Source organism: Puntigrus tetrazona, chromosome 14 (genome assembly GCF_018831695.1).
Source record: "Puntigrus tetrazona isolate hp1 chromosome 14, ASM1883169v1, whole genome shotgun sequence".
Lineage (NCBI taxonomy): Eukaryota > Metazoa > Chordata > Actinopteri > Cypriniformes > Cyprinidae > Puntigrus > Puntigrus tetrazona.
In genome coordinates this window covers 14,094,685-14,119,539 of record NC_056712.1, presented here as the reverse complement: position 1 = coordinate 14,119,539, position 24,855 = coordinate 14,094,685, and the positions used below count along the sequence as shown (strand labels likewise).

At 35.2% G+C, this 24,855-nt stretch overlaps 1 protein-coding gene across 1 annotated transcript in view; it reads right to left on the bottom strand.

The window, feature by feature from the left end:
- Positions 1-24,855, bottom strand: part of fstl5 (follistatin-like 5) — a 102,208-nt gene that overhangs the window by 24,907 nt on the left and 52,446 nt on the right. The window contains 4 exon segments of the mRNA XM_043256608.1: positions 1,222-1,342; positions 6,669-6,835; positions 19,735-19,855; positions 24,454-24,650. Coding sequence (XP_043112543.1) covers positions 1,222-1,342; positions 6,669-6,835; positions 19,735-19,855; positions 24,454-24,650 — 606 coding nt within the window.

Sequence of the window (24,855 nt, the reverse complement as noted above, 5' to 3'; positions counted from 1 at the left end):
CACTTACACTAATGTATATATATATATATATATATATATATATATATATATATATATATATATATATATATATATATATACACACACAGACACACACACACACACACACACACACATTTATTACAGATATAGGCTTCGTAAAGAGGGTTATTAATGTTTTTCTTTTTTGTTGTTGCCTGTTATATTCACCTCAGTTAGCAATCAAATGAAACCCTGCCTGGGAAACAAAGCTACATCATTAGATTGTCATTATTATAAATGAAAAAAGGCACTAAGGACAACAAACGAAAAAAAAAAAAAGTTGCCGTGTGCCATGCAGGAAATTAATTCAAAAGTGTTTGTCTCCTATAAAGAAATGTAAATGCTTTAGCTTAAATTAACACACAGATGCAATAATTAAAAAAAGGGAAATTGACTGAGGACTGAGAAAAAATAGACCAAACAATATTCAAATGCTCTTGGTCATCAGGAAGCGTAATTATGTAAAGAGGGAGGACTAGTGCCCTTGTGACTTAAAACACAAAAAGCAAACATGTGTCATCTCCTAATTAATTTCAATTTCCTTCCAGCTCTGACCATGATTAATTGCTAGGCAACAACTTCGGAGACAAGTTCAATTGTTTTTTTTTCATCCAATTAAAATGTGATGTTATCATTTAGGGCCATGTTATTGTGCTGAGTTTCATATATATTAGTCAGAAATGGCAAGAGAAAAGCAGGCGTTCAAGGAATGATGAAAAACTTGTATTTCAAGCAGAGAGAATGAGGAGGATGCTAAAAGACCCTTTGCCCTTCTGAAGAAATTAATACCATTATGAAATTATCAAAAAAAGCATGGGTGCCAGTATATATATTATTATAATGCATACATTTGCATTAAATGTTTTAATAACTGTGACAATCAGAATTATGAAGATTATTTCATTATTTTACAAATAAATATATTAGTGCTGTCAAAAGATTAATCGTGATTAATTGCATCCAAAATAAATGTTTTTGTACTGTGTTTACTACGTGTATACATAAAAGACACACACATACTGCATATATTAAGAAAGTATTTACTTATATGGATTATACTCATATAAATTACATCATATATAAATAGAACTTTGATTGTTTCTTTAAATATTTAATTGTTTCTCTTTATTATACAGGTCTCTGGAAAACTAGATTGTGAATGGTCAATAACGCAAGTGAATGTGCTCGTAAATTACATACCATTAACCTGCAGGGTGTGCGTTTGGAAAAGCTGCTCGTAGCCGTCTGCATGGCAGGTGTAGTTGCCCATGTGCGTAGTGGTCACCTTGGTAATGTACAGTGATCCATCATCTCCGAAATCCTGTTAAAAATACACAAAACTACCATCACCGTGACCTTATAGAGTGAAAGATTATGACACACAAGTGCAAACAACAGCCCAGAGCTGGAAATGTCAGAGTGTAGTCCTATAATCAACATTAGCTGGAACACATAAATCTTCAAATAAAAATGCGGAAGCGCAATCAAGCATCCAGATACTGGGCTGCAGAGAGAAATAAGAAACTGACGCGGTGAGAAGAAAACGCAGAGGGATTGAAAGAGAAAGAAAAGGAGAACGAGGACAGTTAAAAAACAGGGTAATCAATAGGAGCAGATTGCAGCGGACATTTGCATCAGTTCGGCTGCAGGCCGTCATTAAAGCTCTACACACACCATTTATTCTCCACACACTGCTTCTGAGAAAAACAACAGACTTAAAGGTACAGTTCGGTCCAAAAATCTGCATTTTGTTATCATTTACTCACCCAGCCGTTTTGTGTATGGCTTTCTGCAGAACACAAGGAATGAAAATAATAGTTTTTGTCCAAATAATGAATTGTATAAAGGAAAAAAACAAAACAAAAAAAAACATCTTTGTGCTCTGCAGATGGAAAAAAAGTCGTACAGTTTATAAATCAAATGAGAGTGAATAAATAATGGAATTTTCAACTCTCTCTTTAAATAGGAATAGTGTGTATTTACACACAGACCTTAGAGAACATGTAAGGGAAAGTGGAAATTGGGTCTACAAACTGATAAAAGAATCACATACAGAAACTGCGAAAAATTAGGACGGCCAACTGTTAAAAGAATTACATGAGAAATGCAAAAAATTGCATATGTTCTTTGCCAAGTAAAACCCCCAAATAAATATCCACTGTACACTACTGTCTGGGATTACATGAAGAATCAGAAAAAACTCAGACAGACTAAAATCCAGAAGAACATTACAGCAATTACTAAGACAAGCAAAGCTACCTGAAAAACCTTTCACTGAGGGCAATACCTGCTTTAAAATGCGAAGGATGCTAAGCCAAATGTTGATTTGATTTAGTTAACAGACGTTAACCGATAAAGAAAATTTCAGGTTTTATTTTTGAAAGCACCCTCACTTGATGGCAATTGCCTAAAACTTTTCACAGTAATGCAGCTTTGCAAAAAGGTTTCTTCAAGCATCTTGGAGACTTTGCCACAGTTCTTCTGGATTTAGTTTTTTTCAGATTATTTATGTAATTCCAGACAGGCTGAAGAATAAAAAAATTTTACAAGACATTAAAACTACTGTTTCTACATAGCTACATAGTTCTAACAGCGCAATCGATGAAGTACAGCAGTTCAGCAGGGTCTTAATATGCATCAGTGAGGATGTAAAACTCTGCTCACTACAGGCCATGACCTTGATCATGCAAATAAACAAGCCCCTTTTTCTCACAATGTGCTCTTAATGAGTGAAAACAGCAGTACAGAAAAATAGCATTTTAAAAAGAGGCAAAACAGAGGAGCCTCTGAATATGAAATAAAATCAGATCGCACCAGTAATTTGAAAGTCTAATGACGAGAATAGAAAAAAAGAAGAAACAGTGCATAAAGCAACAAGCAACATCAGAGACAACAAAAGGCTGAAGAGAAATACCATCAATGTCCAAACAAACCCCATGAAGCTAATGTATTCAAACGCAGTTGTTTTTACAAGGTCAACCGGCTTTTCCTGACATCCTCATGCCCAGGAAGTATTCTTTCAAGGACGATTTAGATGGTTCTGATTAAATATGTTAATTTTGATTTGATTAGGCTGCAAAATGACTGCAGAAACATGGGCGCTCACATGTATGCACACAAAGCCATAGTGAATGTGTACACCAGTATTGGGAGAGACAAACTGAAAGTAGTGACGTTACTAACTTACACTTATAAGAAGTGTTACAAGTATTACAAGTAATGCAAGCTACGTAATCGGATTACCTTTGCAAGTAATTAGCAATGTAATGCATTACTTTTTCATTTTAAATAAGTAACTCCAGCTACATGTTTTCCATGTATTCACTGACAGCTACTGTGTTGCCATGTTGAGAGAAATCAGCTTTACTTATACTAAAAAACTAAATTACTTTAGTTTTAGAGTAAATGTCAACATGCATTCAGTCAAATGCAAATTCAGAATATTATATAAACCTGCAATAATTATGTTAAATAAGACAAGTATAATTTATTTAAAGCAAACAAGCAAGCCCTGCCCAGATAAAAAACCCCCAAAAAACTCAAAAGTATTCTAGCGTATTAATTCCATAAAAAAATAAATAATATAATTAGTTACTTGTTTAGGGAGCAATTGAATATAATTGTAAGGCAATAATATTGTAATAAATCACATTCAAAGATAACTTTCCCCAACACTGTTTATAACTAGCATAACAAACTCTACTTAACTTTCTACTTAACGAGTGCCAATATAGAATGATGGAACAACCTGGCATTATATTGTTCATGTATCTTTAAAACTGAACAAACTGAGACAATAATCAAACGTGCTCTTCTTTTGAATCCTGCTGGGAAGTGATATTCATCAATGGCAATATGTTTTCATGTTTTAGACTTGATTGTTTTTGATGTTGATTCACCAAAAATATAGATGTTATTCCCTGTGTGACGTTTTAATGTGAATTTACAGCTATATATTTATTAACGCTGTCAAATGATTAATTGTGATTCATCGGATTCAAAATAAACCTTTTTGTTTACATAATATATGAGTGTGCACAGTGTATATTTATTATGTATATATAAATACAAACATATGCATACATATATTTAAGAAGAATATGTTGCTTATATATATATAAACAGTATGTGTGTTTATTTATATATCCATAATACATACATAATGTCAACAAAAATGTGAAAATTGGATGCGATTAATCGTGATTAATCATTTGACAGCACTAATATCTATAATTTCTATATAATTTATAACTTATTAGTATAATGAATAGCCTAACATAAATGTATTTAGTTTAAATCTATCCATTTCAACATATTTCCCCAATGCTGTTTTACACTACAGTGTATTATATAAAGGATATGATTTATGGCATACCACGGCAAAATATAAGGTCAGTATATGGCATCGTAACCCTCATGGTAAATGAACAGAGAAATAGAATGTCTTGAAGAAGCGCTGAAGAGTGCAAACCACCAGCTCCTTCATTTCCCTCGACTCTGAACCAGCTCAATAGTGCAGGCACCTTAACCTGGTCTTCAGATTTGTGAGTCACCGAGGGTTAATTGTGGTGTTAGAAGTGATTAGCTTCAGGGTTTTCTGACTGTAGCAGCTTAAAGGCATGCAGACCCAAAAACATGAACCTACCTGAGAGGGGATCTGTAGAGAAGAAATCAATCCAAATAAAACAATTCAGTTTCAAGAATTATTTCAGGTGCAAAAGTGATAAGATGTAACATGCAAACATTAGTTTATCTAGTTTATCATTTATCTTTTTGGTTAATGTTGAACGGGAAATACAGCTTGGATGATTATGGATGCTAGCTTAAACAGTTCTTCCCGCGGTTCCTTGATAATGTTTTACCAACAGTTTTAGTGCCTCAATAATGTTTTGTTTTATGCATTCAGTGAGCAGTTCATAATAATGGCCATGTGGTGGTCTCAGTTGCGTCCCATGACGCAACGCTCAGCAAGATCCCTCATTTTCAGAACATTAACGTGTGGAAGATGCTTCCTTAGATGAAGACGGGATTCACTGAACTTAATAAAATTACCTCTAACTACACTTGGATTAATGAGGTTCTCTCTGACAGAAGATTAAGAAAGAAAGAAAAAAAGAAAGACAGTTTCATAATAAAAATTGACTGAACCTAATATTACTTTGATTAATAACAAATAATTAAATAAAATATAAAATAATATAAAATAGTTAATGCAACCGGCCTTGACATGACAGGCATGATGACATTAAGTGGTCTGGCAATGTAGGCTATCTTGAAACTATGTGAATGCTTTTCTGCATTTTCTGGCGTAGTTCAGCCAGCTCTGCTGTCCTAAAGGATTGTCTGTGGCTTTTAGAGCTGCTGACATTTAAACAAGCTTTCCTCTGAGTTTTTAGATTATTCATGTAGATGGTACTGTACCATCTTGTGTGCACATATGCATGTCCCGTCTGGTTTAAATTGTAGTAAGGGTTCTAGAGATGGATCTTGGCAGCAAGAGACTCCTTCCTCATTTAAAGGCCTCATAAAGTTTTAATATATTAAGGATGACACAGAGGCTATTGAGTGTTGACTCAATTGATGAATACCACAGTGAGCCAAGCAGTTGGCTGGTCAAATATACACACTCCTAATAGATATAAACACACACTGTAACATAAAGAAGAATGAACAGATTTACTCGACATTAGATTCTGCAAATAAAAAAAAATAAATAAAAATTTAAATAAAATGAAAGTCAAGGACAATGGAAACGTTCAAGATAATATATTGTTAAGATAAACAGTAGTGTTTTGGGAATACAAATTTCCTCCTTGGCAGACAGCAAGCTCACAAACTTATATCCATAAATATATTGAGCACTTTAATGAAATTGTATTCATTTATGTTAGACAGACTCAATTTCTTCCCTGCAGCTTATCCCCAGAGAGACATACCATATTCTCTATTCTGCTTTCATTTATTTAAGTACTTCTGTTTAATTCTTTTCTTAACTGTTCTTCTCGTCTTAAATGACTTCATTTCATATTGGCTCAATCAAGCATCATAAAAGACTGCCAAACCCATTTAGTTTCTCTTGAGTATCTTCTCTCTCAATCCTCATTTACACTAATGTGCTTTCTATTGAGTTGTGGCTGTGTTGAGTGATGTTGCGTTACAGGGTGAACATTTAAAACATCGCTCATATCTCAATTTGGTATCATGGGGCCATATTCCATCAGCCTGGGTTGGTTAAGGTTACTGTAATAAATATATATTACAGCTGGAGCATGGCACAACTGTAAAACATTAGAAAACCCAGATACTTTGGAGCTGCTATTGTGTTATTTATGGGTTTCTTTTGTGAAATCCCACCTGGCTTCCATCTCTTTCTTGAATGTTAGCTAAATCGAGGAACATTAAGAGAGATGACGAGAATTAGATTGAACATCGAATGATCCCACACCATGTCAAATCATTTCAAAACAAGGCCGCTGTTGAACGTGCGGTTGCACTTGTGTGTCAATTTATTTGGCTTGAAATTTGCTTTCAGCAGCTTTAAAAAGGTACCTGATTGAAGCGCTTTCCAGATGGCTTGTATATACACACACTCGACTGGATGAAAGCGTGACGGAGACTGAATAAAATGAAAGGGGTGCGTCACTCACGTTAATGTCCTCCAGTTCCAGCATGTTGAGGGCATGGTTGTTGCGTCTCCAGATGATTGGCGGCCTCTGGTCTCCCGTGACTGCACACGTGAGCACGGCACTCTGACCCACCGTTACCGTGGTGACGCTCAGCTTCTGGTCTTCGGGAAGGCTGAGCTGATAAACCTCTGAGAAACAACAGAGAGAAAGCATGGGTTAATATCAGTTTTTCCTCCCCAGTAGGTTTGTTCACAAGGTGTCCACATAAGCTATTAAATTCTATTTTCAGCTCCCTTTTTTTTGTTTTTGCAAAAAATGATTTGATATTTCAACAGCACACCAGCTAAAGTACTTTGACTAACTGCGAGAACATCAAACTGTTCTCAGATGCCACATTACTGGTGTGAATATCGCTTCCTGTGACACCTAGCACTTCATTAAAGCAATGAACTTTACCGCAGACAGTTACAAACAAGTGTAGTGTAAACGGAGGTTTAAAAGACTGCTTCTTGCTCTTAGACGTTGGCTTGGTTTAGTGATAACACACATGCATCAAAATTGAATATGTAAAAAGTGTAAATACAGAGATGCTCTCATGACCTGACTGGGAACCAAAGATGAGATTATTACAGTTCAAATCCAAACCGGCACAAAACACATGCACACACACACACACACACACACACACACACACAGCCACTTGAGGACAATAAGTCTGATCTCTCGTTCTTTGGATAAAAAAAAAAATAGAACAGCATATCAAAGGTCAGGTTTTTTCACATTTTCAGCTTACAGTCAGTAAAGCCACATTAGTCTGGGCCAAATAAGGCAAATTAAGTTTTTAAATATTCTAAAAAGCCATGGATTGCTAAGATCTCAGGAAAAACCTAATTGCACAAATAGCCACATGTGAAAATGGGTCATGTACCCGTTTTTTAAAGAAGCTTTTGCATATTATGATGATTTAATTGTGATTATTAAAAGATAGAACATGCTTTTAAAAAAATACAGTATGCAGTCATGTTAGAGCTGTTAATTAAGCACCACACTTATTTCGAACCACTAATTAAAGCCGGCTTTGGCTGACATTAACCAATTAGAATTTCGTGATTTTAATCGGTACACTTCATTAATTTTATTTAGCAATGACTTTTGTTATAGTTAACTAAAATTAAAACAAAACTAAAACTATTGAAAATCTTTTGGGAATTGAAATAAAGCTTAAATAAAACAACAACACATTAGACGAAAAACAAACTTTAAAAATAGTGTGATTAAATTAATGTTGCCTTTGCAACGAACTGAAATACATTTAAGTAATGAAAATACTAAAGCTAAAATAGAATAATTAAATACAAAAATAAATAAATAAACATACACACACATGCGAATTAATACATATATAGTTTTACATAAATTTATTTAATTCTGAATCTAAAATATTCATGTTGGGAAGCATGCATGTAATGTCTTAAAATCCTTCCTACGTAGGCAGCTTTTGGGTTTTCTGGGCTCTTAAATGCCACCAACTACCTTTCTCATTTACAAACAAACACACACCTGGAGCGGGACAAGGATAGCAAACAAACCCCTGACCCCCAAATCTATTTATGAGCCACATCAATCAGCTGTGATGCTTTCATGAATCTGACAAGCATCCAATACAGCTGAAGTCACTGTACTGCTCAAGGCATGAGCTGAAATGACTTTACAATCGGACTCATAGCTTCATAACACTCTTTATAATGATGGTGATAGGCTTTGTGCTGCTTTAAGCATGCATCTGCTGATAGTTTCACTTTTTAAAATTAAGATTTTAATGATGGAAGGAACGGCTGCTCCTATGAGCCTTTTAGAAGAAACGCCAACCACACACAACAGTTCATTACGACAGCTTCTTTTCAACTAAAAACCATTCAACTTAAAATCTAACTTGAATATAATTATCTCCTCAGCCAAGACTCAACAGTGTCATTCAGTCATAAATAGGATAGCTGTTAAAAGATCCTTTTATGTAATTTCAATTTCTTTTTACAGTATGAAAGGAATAACAGAGACAGGTGTCAAACAACTCTGGTGGTCTAATTACAGTAAAGTCTCTTCATTTGCTTATCAGTGGAGCTGTACCCTGACCTTTTGGGTTAACTGAGGTCACCCACTCATAAATCATACAGCAACCAGCCTTTAAATGAGAGATCAGAAAAATGTCAAAATGAGGTTGGAAAAAAAACCTGTAACACTGAGTAGCTATCTATCTTCTATATTAACAAAAGCAGCATGACAGCCCATAATTTAATCGAAAAACAACAACAACAATACACACACTCTGAGTGAGCATTTGTTTCATCTTTTATTTTTAAAAGATTGTAGACTTGAAGCCATTGTTTTACAGCAAACTAATTGAACTACTTTAAATAATGGCATGTTTGTAGCCTTGTACTTTTAATGTAGCTTCCCCAATAAAATTGCACTAAATCTTGATTGACTTGATCTCCTTCCTACGTTCATGTTAATGACATCTAAAATGGTTTTTCCAGGTATTTTAATTACATTCATGCATAGAGATGCACACAAGTGGAAAACATAATCAAGCCGCGGCAAAACAAATGAGTACATGGGTTGGGGTATCTCAAATGATTATGCAATTAAAGACCCAGGGAATTATCAGCAGCTTGCGCACAAGACAAACATGCCTCTCGCCTCGCAAACGGCAATTTTGCATTTCATCGCTGTGCTCTCATTTAAAGCTAATTTACCAAATTAGTCAGTAATTTCTCTTATTCATTGTGTTACTCTCGGCTCATATAGTGGATAACAGCAGTGTAGCGCTGATGCACCTTTAGCAATCCTCATTTAATGTCAGATTTATTCTGCATGGCACACTCTCTGCGTTAGGGAATACTTCTGTGGAACAGTTATGAGAGAGAGGATCTGAGAGTATTCACAGTAGCACAAATGCATGAGTGTCACTTTTCATGTATTTATCCAAAGATCAGGTCTGTAGTATAGTTCGCTCATTTCCAAATCTCTAAAGTCTTCCAAAGCCAAATTTACACTGCAAGGTTGACACATAGGTCCTTGTGAAGCAGCATTTAAAGGTCCTTGCACAGACTGTTTAATGCTACTCAGAGGTGGCATAGATGCATTTACAACACAGCCAATGCAACTATATATGTTGATAATAGGAGATGAGGTGGGTCAGCACAGACAAAATTTAGTTTGGCTTTTATGCAGCTTTGCAGCATGCACAGAGCAGACCTAACTTGTCAGTTGCCTAATTTACACTGCAAAGTTGATCTGTGCCTGCTCAAAATTCTGTGTAAAGATGTAACGCCACATAAAATCAGACTAAATTAAACCAGCTCTGACCAACTGAGCCCCTAGAATGAAAGGACACAGCTGTATTTGTATTTGTGTAAATGCATTCATGCCATCTTCTGAGTACAATTTAAAAACCTGTTTTTTTTTTTTTTTTAAAAAAAGCAATTTTGTGCCACTTTTGGCGTTATATTTTTTTTTTATTCAGACTATGTAATGCAGCTCAGCGGTGGCATAGATGCATTTACATAAAAACTGTACAACTTTGAAACTAGGAGTCAAGGTGGGACAGAACAGGTATAATAGAGTCTGGCTTTTTATGCAGCTTTACATCCTTACATAGATATTTGAGTAGGCACAGAGCAGCCTTAGTCTATACTGCAAATATTGTAAATCAATAGATGAAGCCTGACACTTTGTTGTTGCTTACAGTACAAAGGCTTATGGGTTCCAGTCTGTAAAAAAATATAGTTTTATTTTTTATTTTAATAAACCAAAACCAAAAAAGCGAGAGCTTCTGTATTTGCATTTAATTCAGCAGAACGGTGAGGCATTGAAAAACGAGTGTCTGAGAGCTGCATTTGAGACTGTTATTTTGCATGGCTGATTACGAACGTAACAACTTTCAGCAAAAACTTCCCATTCCTGAACTACTAACATATGACCAAAAATACAAGCTCAAGCAGTTTCATAAAGTGGTGTGGACTAAGAGAACAAACTCTTGCTGACTTATCAATTTGAGGATTTAGAACAGTATAGAAAAATTGAAAGAATACTGTGAAGAATACAGAAATGCCAACTGAAAAACATTGGATTGGGGGAAACCAAGAAGACAATGCTAGACTGTAAATTTCCTGTGCCGTATAGAAGAAAATCTTTTTATTCCTTTCCTAATCACCCTGTCAAAGAATCATTTTATGAGTGCTGTCAGCTCATGCCACACTGTGTCAGGAAATGCCAGTAATAGGGAATAAAACAGCATGACTATCAAATGCAATATCTCATGAAGTAATTGCATAGCTAATACACAAGGCAACAATTTACACTTGGTATTTCGCCCATCCTTATGTTATCCTTACATTATTTATGCTTACATATTTATCTCTTTTTTTCATGCACAAAAAAAGTGGCTATTATTTACACTGTAACAAGCTATAAAAACAAACAGTTCCAAAAAAGTATCATATAAAATTGATAATAGTAGAAAAATTGGTTACTTAAGCACCACATGAGCAGCACCGAAGGCTGGAGTAATAGATGCTGAAAACTCTGCTTTGCCATCACAATAATAAATCATATTTTTATATTTAATATTTTACTATTGAAATGAAACAGACTTCTTTTAAATTATAATAATAGTATGGTTTTACTGTGTTTTTAAGTAAAAACTTTAAAACTTTATTTCAAAACTATGTTAACTTTTAATGTTAAAATATCCAATGGACTTTTTTGACATAAATGGTCTCATTCTATTATGGGTGAGTTGAGTCTAAACTCAATCAATGACCCATTGTCATTGGTGAAAAAAAAAACAATTCTAGTGAATGCAATAAATAAGGCTTGAATTGAAGTACAGCTTCTCATCAAATCAGGCCATGTGTATGTGTGAGTAACACTCTGATGCCATCTCTGTTGCTTGCTAATATCCTGCCTAGCCATTCAATTACACTCTTTTGTGTCTTAATAGATTTGGAATTTGCTTCAGGGCAAGCCACTGTGTTTTACAATTCTGTGTAGGATTGAAAGGTGAATGGATTTTTTAGAACAAGGAACACAGTCGAGAAGATGAGTATTTGTTTATGTGTATGTCAGCAAGGGAAACAGAAACAGAAACAAAGAAAGAGTCTGTTTCATGAACTAAAGACACCCGGATACAACCGAAAAACAAATATGGTGCACTGATAATACCGCAAGACTGTGAATAATGTAAAAATATTATGGAAGGTGTTGTCCAGACATTTAATCCTGAGTCAATGTTTGTGATTAATGACAGTACAGTAAGTGGAGGTTTTGCCCCCTCATTTACAGCACGTGTAGCAGATGAGTAGACTCTCCCTCAGGGCTCGACCATCTCTCACAGCAGCAGCGTGGAATTAAACCTGAAGTGCACGACTGGGGTTTTGATTTAGTTCATACTCTTTCCCATTACAAAGCGGTGAGAGCTACATCAAAACCGGTATGAGAAAGCCCATGGTCACACAGCAACAGAATACAGTTGTTAGCTTGTTAAATACAGTTCTGTTCACGATCAGTTTGGTAACAAACGAGTGATAACTGCATTCTTGAACTGAAGTGACTTTATTAAACATTCAGTCATTTAAATGGAATGTGAAATATATACACTACTATTCAAAGTCAGTAGGCTTGCTGCGATAGACGGTGTTGGCGAGATACCAGTGTTACGCCACACCGGCAATGTCACTTGCCCTCCATGACACCATGACACAGTGTCATTTAGATTTTTTTAGAATAATAAAAATTATTTTGTTCGGTGAGAGAACAGATACTATAATTAAAACTGAACGTGGCTGCTCAATGCAGTGCATTGAACGAATAACACGCACAGATCGGATTTCATGTATCGTGTGAGGAGAGTGACTGACGAGAAGAGTAAAGAAGAGGTAAAAAGAGAAGACAATGACAGAAAAGTTTTAAAAACGAAATGCAAAAGCATCTGTTAAAATATTTTGGATTTTGAAAAACCTGTGGTCTTCTGCCATCCATCTAATTGATAATGCAAGTAAAAAAACCAAACAAAATAGCTAATTTTTGTTTTATTTAAACTGTTTTATAATTTGTATTATTTTGCATCAAGGTGTATACCGTCTGTCACGGTGTGGTTTAGTGTGAAGGAGCACTCGACGAGAATAGATAAACTTAAATAGTTTTAATCCTCTTCAAACGGACAAAATAATAATATACAGGTAGGCAGGCAGAACATAAACCACACGTATCAACCTCAACGATCGGACAAAGGTGAACTCAAAACACACAGGACTTAAATATACAAGTTAATTGACTAAATGAACAAGAAACAGCTGAAGACAATGATACAATTATCAGGAATGGAAGGTAGGCACACAGAGCACATGGCACAAGACAAAAACAACAACAAAAGAGTCCAAAGACTTGACACCATCAGTGCCTCCTTACTTAGCTATTATGTTACATTTCAAAATGATTTGTTTCTCATTCTTTACTGATTTTTAGTTTTGTACACCTATTGTGTAAGTTATTTGTTATTTTATATTAGGTATATAGCATGGTGTATTTTTATTTGTTTGGTTAATAAAAGTTCAGTGTTCTACGTCAGGAGTGCTCAACCCTGTCCCTGGCGATAGACTGTCCTGCAAAGTTTCAAACACACCTGATGGTCTTCAGGATCACTTGAAAATTAAAGTTGGATCTAAACTTAGCAGGACAGTCGTTACTGATCAAAAGTAACAGCAAAGACATTTATAATGCCATCAATTAATAAATCAATCAGCTTTAGAGGACATGTGACAACCCCTCGAAGGTGTATAGGTTAGTGTAATGACACAGTAATTGTGGATATATTACGGAGCTTAAAAATCATGCCTGCTATCCATGAGCATTACCAAGCTTAGATGAACTGGGAAAAGTTTTTGAAAAACTGTGTTCGTCTGAAAGAAGAAAGTCATATACAACTAGGCTGGCTTGGGGGTGAGTAAAATATGCTGTAATTTTTCAATTCATTCAAATTTGACTTTCTGATCTGCACCTATTTGCAACATTAATTTTACATTAATTTAATATTCGGAAACTGAAATAGAATGTAAAAAAGAATGTTGTTAGAAAAACACAGTAAACCCAAATACAGACTGCGTGAACACGGCTAAAAACCAGAGAAATATAAAGATTTTTGAAATGTAAGGATAGATTACATTATTCATAATACACAAAGCACAGTACATAAACTCAACAACAGAGGCTTTCCAACAAGCAGCGATGCCGTCAAAGGTCTTCAATCATAATTACCAGCTGCTCTCCCATCAAAAGTTGCGCTCTGCTCTCCACCCCCATCTACTAGTACATTTATGAGCCCGTAAGGCCTCTGTGATCGCTGCAGAATCTTTTAAAAGTGTTGCGCATTGAAGTCAGATGGAATAAAACCTTTACTGTGACCCAATCAATGTGAGAGACAGGCAGTAATAGAAGCTGAAGAAAGGCTGACTTCACACCACCTGTGAAAAACACCATCTCTGTGGCACTTGTCAGTAGGGACGCTGGAGGCCCACTCATATTAGCATGCCATCACACTACTCATATTTCTAATTGGGCTAATTGTGGCTCATATATGAGTGGGAGTGTGCAGAAAAAAGGTGGATCAACACCTGGTTGAATTTGATAAATGAAAGTGCATTTCACACCATATTAAAGTGCTGTGAATTTGTTTTTTCCATCTCTCTCCTTTCTAAGTTTCCACATTTTTTCTTCACTTCCCATATGGCAATCTTTAAAAGTCTGTATTGCCTTTCACTGAAGTCAATTTTGTTTCAAGTGAGGCCCTGTTTCTTATCACACAATTCTCCACTGCCAATGATATTGAGCGGCTCCTGTATTTCTCTGTGTGTGAGTGCGTGTGTGTGTATGTGTGCGTTTGTCTGTTTAGCAGACAGAGCAGGTGGATTGACGTTCTCTCCGGAGGCATATCAGCCTTGACAGATGAAAGGAACGGCATTGTAGGCCGGCGTGGCGTTAAGTAATTGCCTTCTGACTCCACTGGGGGATGTAAATAGTTTGGAGCATGAAGCATACAGATATGCCAATTGTACAAACCAATCATGACAAAGAACCACATAGATGCACCAATCACAACTAGGAGCATGAGTAAACATGGGTCAAGGGTAGAATTTTGTTTTTGCACAATCTTAAACCCATTGCTTAGTTTCATAAACTCTTCCAAACTATGCATACAAATTATACAAGCAAGTGGGTTTACTAAAATTAGCATTTTAGACAGCATAAGAAAGTCCCGGTTTTGTGAAATGCTTAAGCAGAATAATTTAAAAGATTTGAATAATCAAAAAATATTAATTGCACTACATTCACTATATTGTCATTGTCACGAAACCTACCAGTGTCAGTTGTGTCAAAAAGTATGCAATTTCAAACAACCAATTTCAATAAGTCATGATTTAAAAAAACCAACAGCAAAAAAAACAACAACAAAGCCTTGCACTGACCTGATGACTAAAAGGATGGCATGGACAAGCTTGCAATCACGATAAACTGTCATGTTTAAATTTATGATCAAATACATGCAAGACATTACCAGTCCAATCTTTCTTTATACCTTCAGAGCCTGCGAGATTCATTCATGATGGGAACCGAGCCAGATGAAAAACATGAGTATACATTGATTGCCACAGCACAGCTATGAATAAACGAACCACATATTTAGCCTTAAATGTGTGAACTACTCAAACTCTTGAGGAGAAATGAAAATGCTCCCTAGAACCGAAGGCGAGGACCAGAATCTGAGTAAACACATTTAGCATGTCTCAAAAACCTCTCATAGACCATGTGCTAATTGCTGCATTATGGAATTAAGAGGGCATGAAGAACCCAGACAGCATCTTTCAAAAATGTACTTAGATGCAGCGCAATTAGCAAGTTTTACAGCTCTATAATTTACCTGCACACTGCAAAAGATACTTGTTTTAGATTTTCTTCCATCTCACTCTGGAGAAACTAGAGACTCTCCAAAACTGGACTGTTTCGTGCTTTCATGGCCTGTCAACCTTCATCAGGACTGAGATCTATACCCATGTGACTGATGTACTCCCAGACCTGGAGAGTTTGAACAACACAAGTCAGCGCTGACAAGCTCTGCTCACTCACACATCAGTAAACCCCATCAGGCCAGATTCAACCTTCCTTATCATACCAAAGCCTACTAACTCCATCAGAGCGAAAAAAAAAAACATAGTGTCAATGAAACCATAGTGTACTTGCATCCCAAATCAGACCCGCCAGATTAAGATTGCACAAATGTGTCTGAGTTATTAAAGTGAATTAAAATGATGTATGATCCATTCAACAAACTATTGTTAAAGCAACAAAAAATTGTTCATGTTATTAACAGAACATCAGCTGCAAATCTCTCATCACAATATCTTGCAGCACAGACAAAGTCAGGTCAAATATCACAATGAATGATGAAGGAATACATCTGCTCGATTTCTGACTTAGAGGTCAGCAAGTTACTTCTTTTTTTGACTCCTTTTTGTAATATATTATTGATGGGTGTATAATTAGTTTTTTTATTTAACTCTAAAAGGCATTATTATTGCAATAAATCATTTTTTTTGGGCTGCAGGGAAAGTGTTTGCGTATGAATTGCAATGCATAATATCATGAACAAGATTAATGAGTCAATGCATGAATCAAACTCGCTCAGAATACCGGTTATATCTCTGATATAGTTCATTTGCATTATTTTGTATTATATCGCTGTATGTGGGCTGAGACAAATTACACAGAATAGTGAGATTGCTCACAGTTGCATTAACCTCTCCATCTTGCCTACACTTGACTATAGTATGTCAAAGAAGACAGATCACTGCCTTTACACCAATCAGAAGTTGCCACATTGCATAAATGCTCATTTGCATAACGGTACACTTACTCAGTTCAACATTTTCAGGAGTTGCTTCGATGCCGCAAATCGCTGTCAGGGTCAATATCTCTGAACAGGATCAACGGACTGAGAAAACTTACTGACAAGCACCCATGCCAAGGAAAACCAAGCCAGGATCTGGCGAATCTAAAAAGCTTATATCTGTGGGTAAATTGCACACTGAAGGTCGGAGCGACTAAACAAATGCACATATTCACACACACTCTGTGGCAGGTATCTAAAGCAGCAGCTCACAGCATGAACCCTGTGCTGCTGGTACAACAAACATGAGCTGTTTATAAAGTATATTCTTCAAACCTTTAAAGAAAACATTTGTTCAAAGTGTCAGGAGCTGAATAGAGACGGTGTCAAGGTGCTCTCTGAAGGAGTCTGACAAAATGTCTTGTTATCTTTTTATCTTTAAGTTTAAAAGAAAAGTTAAAGTAGCAATACTTTTTTTTCCCTTTGCCTGTAGGCCTGTTCCCATCTCACCCAAACTCCCGGTGAGATCGGTGAAAGGGCACAGGGGCAGACCGAGGTTGAAATTTTCATTCCAAAACCTTCTACTTCCTGTCTGTAAGGCTGCTTTTGCAGTGCGCAACAGTGGGATTCTTGCAAAAAGGCTTCTATTGCAAGTGCATTATTATCTCTTTTTTATCCCTTCTAGAACCACAAGTTAAAAGTGTCGGCCCTTGCTGAATGTCAGTGCAAATTGAGTCAAATTGAAATGTCAGAGTAAGATGAGACTAAAAAGGAAAATGAGATGGAGCAGACGTGTTGAACGTTAGTGTAAAAGGTTGGAACACATTGCTATTTTCCTTATTTAGCCTGCAAGCTTTACTTTTTCTCAGAATCTTTCAATATGTGTCCTTTCGTGTGACATAAGGGATGTCTTAGCATTCCAAAGGGAGTTTGTATTTTATTACCAAGAACTCAAGGCTTTTATCTATATTGAGAACACTAATTTATTCTCAGTTGGAAAAGAAATTCCATAAAATGTTTTTACAAAGAGCCTAGAAATAGAATATAGGAGCAAAAGCCATAAATAAGAAAAAAAAGTGTAATGATGAATTTCTATATTTTGATTTAGTGAAGTTTTTATTATTGATTTATTAAGTGTGTGTTTTCAAATACAATAATAAACAAGAATATACAATATTGTTCAATGCTGCAGTAAGTGAATGAAAAGTAAAAGCACTGACTTTTAAATCATCATGGAAAGTTTCTATTTCAAATATATGTTGTTCTTTTTAATTTTCTACTTATCAAACTATATTAACCATTATTGACAGGCAGAAATGTTTTCAACATGCATAATAGTGAATGTTCAAATTAGCATTTAAGAATGATTTCATGTGACACTAAATACTGTAATGAATTAAATATAGCAAATAATAATAAATAAGTGAATAAATATGTTAAAATATAGCAAAAATGTTATTAAACAGTTATTTGAAATCATTATACTATTTCACAATATTAGTTTTATAACTGCATTTTTGATTTAATGAATGCAGCCTTCGGGAGCATAAAAACTTTAAAAACATTAACTTAAAAAAAGCTAACCAGAGAACTGTCTAAGCGAGGTCAGCCATGTCCACCTCTTCAACATAAAACATCTTTTATTGGCTTGATCGCTATAGGCAATCCATTGAGTCTGGGCATTCATCTACTTTAGGAACATAACTTAGTTTCCAGGCTGACACAAATTCTCTATAACAAATGTTACTTGCATCTTGAGTCATGCAGTTAATTAGTGTGCCTCAGTTTCTCTTCAGCAAATCCGTTAATGAGTGCACGAAAGAGGAAAATCTTACTCAGGCCGTCACTGTTCAGTGGCTTACTGAAAAATATGAGTGTAGACTTCAATTAGAGCTTAATTAGGATCTATTCACCTTTACGGTGACCGTGAGATCTGACTTTCTAACAGTGGGTTGTCAGAGTCACAGTCCATTTCAGGGGCCGCTGACCCTGTAGAATAGACTAATGGAGAAATGTAACTTCATTACATGACATGCCAATAGTCTGAACTTGCCATGAAGAGCAGGGCTGGGATCCAAGAACCAGTTCTGGATAAGATGTAGACTTTTTTTTTTTTGCTGAAACCTGAATTTTATGATCTTTGGTTCTGTTCACAGTTATTTAATGCCTGCATTCATCAAAATGTGAATGTCTGTTTTATGTTTTTAGGAGACCTAACTAAATAGGAAATAAATAAATAAAGGTAAAACGTCTGCTATAAATGTGCAATTTAATGACATGTGCAAATAATAAAATAAATAAGTAAATAAATTGTATGAATATATAGTTACTTTGAAATGGACATCAATGCACAAAGATGTTTTTGAATCCAGAGGGTGTAGTTACAGCGTCTAGATAACTAGACTATGCTAACTGGCCAAATCTCAACCAACTAGTGGCACTACGCCACTACTTACTAATTAAATATAATGAGAGAAAAAGACCGGGTGCTGCAAAATAGTAGAAACACAAGAAACAGAGTAGTCCTTTGTAGTTATATGCAACAACAGATATACATTATAATTGGCATGATTTGAATTGTGAAAAATGAAAGGAATAGTTCGTTCAAAAATTGGAAATTTCTGTTTAAGCGATAGACCCCAATATCATCAAGAGATATGTGTATTAATATTAAGTTTCCTCTAACTACTTTTTGACTCTAAAGTAACCTTTAGTGTTCTATTAAAGATATAGAAAAATCACCTATATCTTAGATGAACTAAATTTTGGTTGTACCGTTCCTTTAATAAATCATTAGTTATCAACTTACTCACTGAACTGAAGTCAAAACCTGTCACCATGTCCAATCAAAAGCAGAACTAGAATCATTAACTTCCTCAAAAGTCCCATTCCTAATGAAAAAGAGACAACAAATATCCACACGACATAGTACACACTGCACACTGAAATTAAAAATGCTCACCCCTGTAACCGAGACTTGTGTTTTCTTCATTAAAAATCTGCAATTATCCATTGTGCTATTAACAAATGACACTGAAAATGCATGTCACAGCCCTGATGGTGCTAATTATGCAGATGAAAATTTCTCCAAGCTTCGTTCACGTCCATGTATTAAGCATCACTTCCACAAAACCCAACACTCACCAAAGGCTGCGTAGAACTCCTCTCTGGTTAGGTGTTCGTCATCGTTGACGTCGTTATATTTGAACAGATCAAACAGAGTGCACTCTGATGCCGTCCTGCTGAGACCTTCCTGCTTGATGACCTGCATGACAACAAGAATAAAGACCATTAAATTCAAAGCAGAATCTATTATATGATGATTTAACAAAGCAAATGCATTGTTTGCACTGAATATAGCTCAGGGTAATACTAATAAATGCTGATGTTTGAATTTAAGGGCATGTTTGTTTACGCAATTTTAGTGCCGTCTTGGGTCTCCACATGATGTCTGATGTAAAATCTCCATCCTGAAGCAAAAGCACTGCTCTAGTGTACCATTCTGAATAATTAAAGATGTGATTCCTATCTGCATCAGACATCGTGAATCCTGTCAGCTGGCAAACATCCAGAAATGAGCAAGATTTTATAACAGCCTTATGCTGGAAAACATGAGGGATTACTGTAAAACGTTCTATCATACATTCATCCATGCCAGAAATATCTGATGGTAATTACAGTTAGTGAAAGAAAGCTGGAGGGATTGTTTATAATGAATGTTAGAGGTTAGATTCATTGTGGATTACAGTTAAGATTTTGGAAATGCCTTCAGCATATGCATATGGAGAACATATTTCTCTTTGCTGATTGGTATCCGATGGGTTCAAAATATTAATGTAAATTTTATGAACACCACATAAGTCAGACATGATCTTAGGACCATTTCCTGAAAGCTTTTTCATTGCCAGTGCTAAAACTGACCTGAACTAACCTTTATTATTACTAAAACCAGACCTGTGTGTTCAGATTCAATCCGGTCCTTTTATTATGTGTTGTAAACTCTAATCCTCTTATAGAGACTTGATATCAGCTCAGAAACCGACTGGCAACTTTCACTTTGACCTCTTTTGCTATGCAGTTTTGATTCACCATTTATTTCAAAGACAAAACAAGCAGGCAAGCAAACTTTCAAATGCTGAAATTTGTCTATGTGCCACTCTGATCTGCACGCTACAGGGGATGTCAAAAAAAGTTTTCCATTATGAATGACTCTAAACAACTGATCCACCGTGCTAAATGAAAACCTCAGAACAGCTTTAGGCACGTGCTTAATTCTTACACTTCTGACACAAAATTGGCTGAGAAAACTTTGAGCATCATTTGTTTGCAGCTTGATAATGCACTGATGCATAAATTTTAAAGTCTGTCTTAGGCATCCAAATTTGCACTAGCATAAAACGTTACCTATTTTTAAATACAATTATTTCTTCCCAAGTATAGTTATAAAATACTGATATAAAAACAATTACTTTTGTACAATTCTTAATATTAAGCCTAAAATGCATTTTAATATCACTACTGATGATGATCTTATATTATAATAGCGGTCTTTAAATGCAAGTTAGTTAAAGGTACAATATATAGGTTTTATATACGTCGCTAGAGGTCGAATTTTTAAAACAATAACAGAGGCGAAGCATGGAACGCTGAGAGATCACAAATCATGTCCACGGAAGCAAACTATATCTAACTTTATATCTATTTGATCACCTAATCACATGTACATGACTATTGCTTGCACAATAAATACTATATTTGCTCACCTGTCTATCAAAACATATGCGAGGGCAGGCTCTTTAGTTCGAGGTTTGCGCAAAGCTCTCTACATTTCGGAAAAGCCACGCCGATATTTATTCTACTTTAATTTCTGTGTTTGTTCCAATACCTTCTTGTCTCAGATTGATTACTTCTACATTTTTTGGGATTTTCTGTAATTTGCGAAGTAAAATCGTAATCCATGATTACCGAAATGCAATTGCACAGTAAATGACACATTTGTCCATGTGTGTTGCCGTAGTATTCATAGGCGGAAACCGAGGATAGCGTGGATATTGTGGCATTGATTGGCGACAATGATCAGGGATGGATCGTTATTTAAATCTGGTATTTCTTTGAATTTACAAATCCTAGAGAACTTTTAAGATAATGTAAGGTAATGCTAAATCTCCAAATATTCTGAAGAAGAAAGAAACCCATCCATATCTTGGATGGCGTTAAGGTGAGTACATTTTCAGCAAATTTTTGGGCGAAGTTCTACCTATAAAATGACATCAATGGGTGAAAAAAAAAAAAAATCTGAAATCAATAAGTCAGAAAGTGTTCGTGGACTGTCCCTTCACTTTCTGCATGAAGATCGTTTCAGGTATACCAGAGGATATACTTGAGCAGAATACTAATAGAGTTTAATTGCTTTATTAGAACAGAATGTTTTGATTTCGCTGGAAGGCATTTCACTACGTTCCCATTTCTCTATCACCTCTTCGACCTGCACTAGCTTCAAGTCAAAAGGCCAAGCTTTTGTATTCAGGGCCGGTCAGAATTTTCACTTTTTACATTGTCTTCGATCTGCCATGCATGAAAAGAGATCTATTCTTCTTCCACTGAGAATGAAGAAATATGCAAATGACATGAAAATATTGCACAATGAAATTGAAATGGCTCACGTCTGTAACCGAGAGTGAAAGTGCGTTCAGAGTTTTCTCTCTGGAGAAATATGAATAAATTCATATTTTGCTCATTTTGCTATGCACCGTATCTCTATGGACAGGTGTAATCTTTCTGCCGCAGGACAAGATAAAGCACAGCTGACCTGGGATCAGTCTATGAGCCAGTTATTAAAAAAAGGAGACAAGCTTGCCTGCTCATTACAGTTCTTGAATTAATGCAATGAAACATGGCTAAAAGTGATTCCCAGACATTCTCACAATATATCAAATTAAAACATACCATATAACTGTAAACAAAAGAACATGCATGTGAACAATGGCTCTAAATGAATCTCAAATTTTCTTTTTTTTTTTTTACTTAAAAAGTTAAAGGAACAGTTCACCTACAATGAAACTTCTGTCATGATTTACTCACAATTTACTTATTCCAAACTAGTTTAAGATCCTCCCTTGTAAAACAGAAGATGTTTTGAAGATAACCTCTTGACTTACACTGTATTTTTTTTGTTCATAAAATACTACAACCTTTATGCTGTTTAGATAACAGCATTCTTAACGATATCTTCTTTCATGTTCCAAAGAAGAAATAAAACACTCTTAGTACACATATAAGATAAGTAGGGCTGGATGATAATTCAATATCAGTATGTATAGCGACGTAATTATTTATCAATAATGATTATAGGATTTTTAAACACATTTCTGATATTTCTGTATACATTACCATTGCTTCCTAATACATTGGTTTATTTGTGGTTTATATGTGGTGTTTGACTTCAAAATGCAACCTGGGTGTTTATATGAATGTATCTCTGAAGTAAACCAACTATCTTTTTGAGACATTTTCATTTTAATCTCATTAAGTAGTGTTCATGATTTGATGACAGCCATTACAGTAGAAACCGCAAATTTTTTTGTTTTCTGCAGCACCTTGAAGAACTTTTATTGCATTTATTGGATACGAAGTACAGCAAAAACAGTAAAATTATAGAATTGTAGAATACATTAATTAATACATTTATTTTGCAAGGCTGCTTAATATTGACAAAAAAGTGATGATGAAGGCATTTATAATGTCAAAAAAGATTCCCATTTCAGATAAATAGTGTCAATATCGGAATTATATAGACAGAATTTAAGAAATATATTGTGATATAAATTTTAGCCATATCATCCAGTCCTAGTTATGTGTTTCTCATTTAGTTTATTTTCTGTTTTCAATAATACCTTTATTTGTATGTGAGAAGGTAGATGCTTCTTTGGCAACATACTGTTTTAATTTACATACTATTTAATACTCCATACTATTTAATTTAGCACAATTTCACAAAAATAAGCATGTTAGAAGTACATGCACACCAATATGCTGATAAATAGCAAAAATCTATTCACTAAAATAACCCAATTTAGCCATTTACGTTCAAATCAATAACCTGGAAATGCAAGTAGACCTTACTTACAAAACAAGTCAAAAAATGGGTTATTCCCTGGTGGTAGTTTTAAAAGTAAGCATCCATGACTTAGCATTAAAAACCACAGAATATTCTAAAATGTCTTGCACTTTTTGAGAAATATTCTGTCCTTCTCTGTTACAAAACTCTAAAAAAACACTACTACATAAACACCATGACTGGATGTGCATTTAGACCTACCATAAGCAAACCTATATTACACATGAACATTTCAATAAACGAACAGAAATAACAGAAATTAGGGTGTTTAAATTTCAAGGCAAAATCAGCTAATGGGCCAAAATCTTGCAAAAAAGTTAATAAATTAAAATGATTTCACGCATTTCCATAATTCACATTCATTTCTGTCTTGTGAAGCATAATTGCTTTAAGAACCTGAATGCAAAGCACTCAATGTTCAATATATCATAAACATCAAAATGTTTTCACTTGCAAGTTAAAAAAATGTGCATGAAAGATTAATGCTGCAAATGCACTAAAGGCTCACTCAACAGGCCCAGAACATTCCAGCCTCAATCCATCCTTATTGTTTACATAACATCTCTATTTTTCTCTTTTATCTGAAACTTGACCTCTTTAGTTGGTCTGAAAATAGTTATAGACATAAAATTATCATGACAGACGCATGTTAAGGAGGTCAAGAAGTGTCACCTAATTGTTACGCCAATTAAGCAGATGAAAGAAAAGACAGAGACTAGTTTCATCACACTCTTGTTCAGTCTCACCTGTGAGAGCTCACTGCTGTCAACTCTTCCATTGCCATCAGCGTCAAAGCGCTTGAACATCATGTCCACCAGATGCTTCCTAGTTGCCATATCGTTCTCGTGGCTGCCATGGTTACCAGGGGTCAAGTACCTCTGAGCGTGTAAGTCCAACATCTTGGTCTTCAATTTTTTATAATCTCCCAGACGACAGTTATCATCTGTGAAGAGTGGGAGAGAAATGCTGGTCAGATCAGTGTATATGGAGATGAATTCGCTGTTCTGCAGCATTACTAATTCATCAATACTGTGGCAATATGGAGACCTTTTCAAAAATGGCCATTTGAGGAATCTAACAGGTCTGTCATGTAAATAAATGATGAGAATTTGCAGATTTTGTGGATCTCACAAGAAGAATCGGAAGAA